General features: G+C 29.9%; 1 protein-coding gene across 1 annotated transcript in view; it reads right to left on the bottom strand.

The window, feature by feature from the left end:
• Positions 1-4728: 4728 nt before the first annotated feature.
• Positions 4729-7332, bottom strand: part of LOC106459807 (S-phase kinase-associated protein 2-like) — a 27725-nt gene continuing 25121 nt past the window's right edge. Inside the window, exons 9-11 of the mRNA XM_013919469.2 lie at positions 6317-6444; positions 5820-5979; positions 4729-5365 (exon numbers count right to left, since the gene is read on the bottom strand). Coding sequence (XP_013774923.1) covers positions 5179-5365; positions 5820-5979; positions 6317-6444 — 475 coding nt within the window. The 3' untranslated portion in view covers positions 4729-5178. The remainder of the gene's footprint in view (positions 5366-5819; positions 5980-6316; positions 6445-7332) is intronic.

Raw genomic sequence — 7332 nt, 5'->3', positions numbered from 1 at the left:
GAAACCCTCCACATCAACCAGCACTCTCCAACTCTGAACAATATGCAGTCTTCATTTAAATTATACATTTTTTTAATATGTTCGTATTATTGATTTTACTTTTTTTTCCGTTGTATTTTCTTACTGTAGTTTCTCCCCATGATTACTGTTTAGTGTTCTATTTGTTTAATTATTGTTATATTTAGCAACTGTACTTTGAAAATGCATAAAGACTGATGTAAATTCATTTTATTCTGCTTTAGATACTGAAGATGGAATCTGATAGAATTCCGAAACGTTTATCCATGTCCCTTTTTTTGTCAGTAAACAATGTTGTATATAATAAGTGTCGTAATCTTGTTTCTTCCAGTTTAATTTCTTTTTCGGCTTCGAGACATTTATTTTCTCTTTAAGCTTCCATACGAGCTTGTTCGACCTCAAGACGTTTATTTTCTCTTTCAGCTTCAATACGAGTTTGTTCTTTCTCGGCCTCAATACGAGCTTGTTCAAGCTTGAGTTGTTTTTGCCCATCTTTATCACTCAACCCCAACTGGCGAGTGGGGACACTAGAGTATTCCCTTAATGCTTCCTCAGGCAATAAATCATCATCGACTAGTATTTTGATAATACGTTTTTTAGTTCATTTTTTTTCTCATTGATCCTTTAACTTCTAGTTCTAAAATTTTGGCAATTTCGAGCAATTCATTTTTGCTATATTTTTCCAGTTGTTCGAGGGAGGATGATTCAAGAAAATCTTGATAATGAGGCATGATTAAATCTTGTTGGCACCGATAGATATAAATTGAATTATGATTTGAATTTGAATTTAGATCAAATTTTGTCTCTGATTCAAATCCCGGACTGCTCTCAATTTATTATGTTACGTATTACAATTTCTAATGGTCGGAAACTGAATTAAATGATACTTTAAATTTAGTAGTTAAATTGTGCTTTGGATTTAGCAGTTAAGTAAAAGCCGATATATATATAGTCAGTTTATGATATTTGCCAACAAGTTGGATTAACAATTTTATTTTTTAAATACAAATATGTTTTAATATACAAACAACAATACAATTTACAATAACAGTTATTACGAATAATTAATACAAACAATGATTTATAAACAAAAGTTTCACAAAGTTACAAGCAATATAGAGGCTTCTTTCTAGTCTGAAATTTCTTTGATATCTTATCGAAGGTTCACCATGAGCGAGTTGATGTAGGTAAAATTCACTTAACTGGAACTAGCTAGCTTTGTCCTTCGTTACTCACCAGCCACACACACCGAGTTTTCCACCATGAAGTTATGTAATGTTTTCTTAAAAATACTAATGTCCGATGAGAATCCACTGAAGTTAAGTGATTTGTAATGTTCCTGGTCAAATATCTGAAGTTTTCCTATTGATAAGCGTTATAAGAATCACAGTTATAATTTCCGAAGTTTATAGCACACTAATAATAAATACTCTTTTTTGGCGCGTCAAGTTGGTTATATTTATAGGTGTGTAGATGTTCTCGAAATTTCAGTTTTACGTAACAATACTGACACTAACAATAGCGTTTACGCACACACGCATATTGTTGATTCTTACACTCGAGAATCTTCTATAACTTTAGAGAACAGGCAGGAGTTTCGCAATACATATTTAACAGTATACGTTATGTACATTTCTAAATATAAATTAAATTTAAACAAGCTTCGATATTACAATAAATGTATAATAATAAACCCCTCAGAAATGGTTGATCAGTCTCTTAAGCCATCCAAACAGTATGTTGTTGCTAGTGGTAGGGAAAGTAGGATTTCATGTTTGAATAAAAGTCTAAATAGATTATAATTTCATTTTACAGGTCATTGAATAGGGCACATTTGGAGTATCGTGTTTAGTCTTGGACTCCTTACATTACATACAACATAAAATCCTATCTACCATACCACTAGCAACAGCTTGAATGGCTTAAGAGACTGGTTAACCATTATATCAAGATCCTTTTTTTTCATGACAATGTTAAGATCATTTCCATCCAAATTATACTTAATACTTTTTGAAAATCCAGATAAACCAAAACTACACCCTTATCCTCATCTTCACAAGCAATAACCTTTTCAAAGAATGTCAAAAGATTTCTAAGGCAAGATTTTCTCTTAGTGAAACCATATTGACTATTCAATAATATTCTAAGCTTTGTTGAATGACTTTGCAAAGCATCTTTCATCACTTTTCCTACAACTGATGTAAGACTAATAGGCCTATAATTACTTGGGTGATAATATAGTGTGACTGGTAATTATCGGCTTCAATGTTCTGTTATTATAAAGATTCCATAAAGTTACAAAAATTTTTGAATAGTTTAACATAAAGTGATTTGAAGGTATACAAATGGGTATTTAAGCACCTTTGCCATTCTTGTCAAAAGCCGCATGCTGGTTTGTTTACTCGTCAAAATAAACTAGATCAATATGGCCACCGAACCATGACCCTGTGTATGGCTAGAAATAGTCGAAGAGAATAACATAGGCCTAAAGGATTCTACAGAAGCATATCTTTCCTTCATTTTCTTTGTGTAAGTTAGTCAAGTCAATAGATTGGTTAATTTTCGCCTTGTTATCTTTAAATTTGACTGCAAAACATAACTACATTTATATATATATATATTAATGAGAACCCTCGGAGTAAAAGTTAGTAAGTGTATAATAATTTCTAACCATACTATACCCAGTGTTGATGAGGCCCTTTGCCCAATACCAGGGCTCATGAGGCCAGTCATGATACCACAAAATAGTGATTGAGATACTATATTATAAACTTTAATTGTCACATTGCTTGAACAACATTGTTTCAATTTGAAGTGGATAAAGTTGGTACAGTGTAATTTTTATACAAGTTTCTAAAATCAGATATAGGGTAAAGATTTTTAACAGCATATTAATTTATTCTGACACAATATTATATATACAGAATATTAAAATGTGTCATTTTAAACATATATGTTGAAATGTAGAACAAAATGGATTATTGCATCGACAAATCTGGAATTTACTGTGATATACAATATCTACAGGAAGTAAATGAATTTATGTCCTATATATTTATATACGTAGTGAGAATGAGATTTGTACACTGGAGATCATTGTGCATTAATTACCCCTATGGCAATATTATGAATAGTGTTAAACTTGAAAAATATAGCTTCACTACTTAACTACAATTATTTTTTATTTCCTTTTATTACTAGTCAATACAAAGTAATATATTTTTATCTTGCATTTTCTTCGTTTTAGCTACTGCACTAAGAGTATATTCAGTAACATGGAACATGTTTAACTAAAAAAACAAAAACAAGGGAGGAAAATGAAAGTTTATAAATTATACAATAAACATAAATTTATGTTCTGAACAATTAAGTAAGTTTTATTAACTGAATTATTTCATAGCACATGAACTATATGGTCCATACTAAATAAAAGCTAATATGTAATCTATTTGTAACATAAACACATCTTAAGAAAAAGTGGCATTAGTTTTGTTAATATCAAATTTGTTATATTTTTATTGTAAAGGATGTTATTTATGAAAAAGTGTATTCAACAGAAAATAAAACAATTAACCACACAGAATAAAACATCACAAATACCTTGGTTTATCGTATGATCAATCACTCATTTCATACTTTTATATACTTATAAATATGCATAAAAAGTTCACAATCACATAATTGAAATAATTTGCTAAACAGCTGACACATGAACCATCAGATTAAAACCTTGTGTCTCATATAAGTTTCAAAGACAATCTTCACGCAAGGAATTTAAATCTACTCTAAAATGATCTACATTCAATTAAAAAAGAAAAAATTACAAATACAGACATGTATGACAATTAAACTGTAAATTTGAGAATTGGCACTGAAGTTTTTACACTCAAATATATTTGTAATGAAATTTTATGTGGAATAATCGAAGTATCAGACACATTAACATAGAAGGGACCAATTTTTAAACATACATGAAATAGTGAACAGTACAATATGTTGAAAAATTTTTGATCTTAAATGTCCTCAAACATTTTAAAAAGAAAGTAAAAACTAATAAAACACAAAAAAGATATACTCTTTATTATAAACACCAAATATGGAAAACAACAGATCTTTTCCCAAAGAATAATAAATCAACTTACATTAATAATTCAACATTTTATCAAACTTTTCATCACACACACAATTATGAATAATGTACATAGTCCCAACAAACACTTAAAAAGTTTTTTCATGAACTGTTTTTTGAGGTATTCATAAATAAATTGAAAGTGTAGAAATGTTATGATTTAGAGTGATATGATTTGAATACAAATTAATAAAAACAAATATCTTGAGAGTGCTTTCACTGAAGAAAAAAAACAAGAAACTATATTCTACATAACAAACAGTAAATCTATCTTAAATTTTGCATTCTTAAATACCATTATCGTTTTGAGTTCATAACTGTAATTCTTAACTTTAATTTTTTTGTATTTAATTACGAATACATCAAGTTGCAAAGTTTCCTAGAAAAAGAATATGATTTCAGGAAAAAACATTTACAATTAGCTTTTCTTACAATTTTGCTGCAAACCCAATAATACTGTAACAATTATGACTTACAATTTCTAGAAACTTCAAATTAAAATTAATGGATAATAATTACAATGGTATAGGGTTTTTTAAAAAACCTTAAGAACAAGATTGATTAAACAAATGTCAAAAAATGGCACCTTATTCAAGAAATATAAACTTACACTTTTAAATTATGACAGTTCATTCTCCAATAATGTTTTATGCAGAGAAAACAAACCAATGTTCGTTTAGTAGACTGTTCCAACAAGTCACAGAAAAGGGTACCTTTTCAAGTTTGAGAAATACAAGCAAAGTCACTGTCTTGTAAGAGAATTTGAACAGGCTGACAGTATCTCAAGAATTTATCTTATTCTAGAACTAACAAATGTCATTGCTAGAAAAAATGTTATCTCATTTCTATTTTTTTTATCACTTTCATAATTATCTTGTAGAAAGAGGAGTGGAGGATTTATGAACAGCTGCTATGTTTTTAAGGGAAGAAAAGTTTAAAAAATTTTAATTACCAAATATAGTCTAGCTCTTTTTAATTGCACTATGAATTATTAAAGCACCCAGTTCACAAATTAGATTTTAATTAACTCATTAGTCACGTACACGTAACTCCCAAATACTAGTGCGACGAATGCCTGTAGTTGGTCTTGCGATAATTGAAAATAGTTGACGGTTAATTTCTATGTGAGGTAGATTGGCCCGCAAGGACTGAATGGCTGTGTCTGTCAAAACACCAAACACATCTAGGCGACATAAAGATGACATATTCTTTAAAGATCTAAATGGAAATAAAATAAATCAGAAATTAGATATTGCGACTTCTGAAAAGGTCTATAAGTGTTGGTCAAAGCATCCAAATTACTGAAAAGTCATACACAAGTATTATTTACAGCAACAAAAGGTGTATCAATTTAAAATCAAGTTTTGTTTTTATATCATCCATTTCTTTAAACTGTTAGAATTTTTATATGTAAAATATTACATGTAAAAATTAATACAATCACATGAAAACTTAAGTTTTGAGCTTCATCAGCTCTCATCACTCAAGGTAGAACAATGGTTAGGAATATTCAAATAAACTTAAAATTGGTATAGACTGAGATTAAAAACACAGAAAAAAAAAGATCAGTTGTTCTTTTAAACCTTAAGTACAGTTTCATAAAGTTCTTGAAACAAGCCCATTACCTTTTTTTACAAATGTATGCGACTGACATGCAGCTAGCATTACTTACAGATAATGAGCAGGAGAAATACTGTAACATCGACTAACATGAAGATGTTCCAGGTATTCTAGCTTGATTATTTCATCTAAAGCTTCATTCGTTAGGAATGTGGCATCACTGATATCTAAAGTTTGAAGTCTGCAACATTGGTGGACCAGTGTAGCAATATCTGTTGTTAAATTGACAAAATCAAACAATAACAATGCATTCATCTACACAAACATTTATCTTACTTTTGTTAATAAAAAAAAACTATAAATGTTTTTATATTGTGTATATTATAGCACTCTATAAATAAACTTGAACCAACATAAAGAAACAGTCAGCTAAAAACTAAAATGTTTGGAGAAGATTGTTAAGAAAAAATGAAACAATACTACAAGCTCACAAAATATATTTATGACAGTAGTTTAACACTAGTGCTACATTCAACAAAAATATCAAATTATAACTTCTAGATTGATTCCATTAGTGATGCCAGATTCTAAACAGTGTATTCTATGTACCTTCATTGACAAGCCTCTGTCGACAGCCACTGAGGTTCAAGTGAGAAATGGAATGAGGTAAAGAATGAACCAGCAGTTGAATACAATCAGGTGAGAGGTGTGTCCACCCCAAGTTCCATGACTCTAGCCTGGAAATAGATCACTCATTACTATAATGACTCAAATATTACAGTAAAGCTCATGTTAGTGAAATAACTTTGTTACCTGCTTACAGTGGAATAAACCTAATATGCATGTCTTACATATGATAGCTAAAGAGTTCCTCCTAGTATCTCCCCACTTCATTTAAATACATAAATTTGAGGCTGCAAAATGTCCATCAAATCTTTTAAAATTAATTTTGGATCTATATTAATAAAAACATCCAAGTTTTATAACATTAAGAGATTCTCAAGATTTTTCTTTGGAAATCACTAGTACATCCTCCTAGATCAGCATTTCTTAACTTTTTTGACACCAAGGAATGGTTCAATGCCTCCCTAAACTGTTACAGACCTCTAAAATGCAAATATAGTGAAAAATCTTTACGATTTACATATGAATGTTCTGTCAGCTCTTTTTAGTTGTTTGTTTTGTGAAATCTCACAGACTAGCAAACTGGTTGTGAAGGACCATTATTCTCCATGGACTGTCCTAAACTGTATGGTAAGTTGAAAGATTTACTCAGTTTGTGATGAATATTTCCGAGAGCTTAGTGGATGATTCAAATTTTGTAACTTACAAGCCTATAAATAATGAAATTGAATTTAACGATACTGTTGCGTATCTGCTTGTTTGTTAATTTTCGGTATAAATTATTTCCGAGAAACTTCAGCAATACAAGTCCTTTCTTGATTAATACTAGTTTATTCTTTCTCGATACAAAGTTGGAATACACAGAATTTCCCTCGTCACTCTAAACTTAACAACTTTTATAACACACGCTATAAATCACAGTGATTCACACACTTACGGTACCAACTGTTCGCTTGACTCAATTATCTATCTGCCGCTGGCTTTCTTTGCCATGCTAATAT

This window comes from Limulus polyphemus, unplaced genomic scaffold (genome assembly GCF_000517525.1).
Source record: "Limulus polyphemus unplaced genomic scaffold, Limulus_polyphemus-2.1.2 Scaffold663, whole genome shotgun sequence".
In the NCBI taxonomy this organism is placed as follows: Eukaryota; Metazoa; Arthropoda; class Merostomata; order Xiphosura; family Limulidae; genus Limulus; species Limulus polyphemus.
Note: the sequence above shows the minus strand (reverse complement) of the source record. Positions and strands in the feature narration are given on the sequence as shown.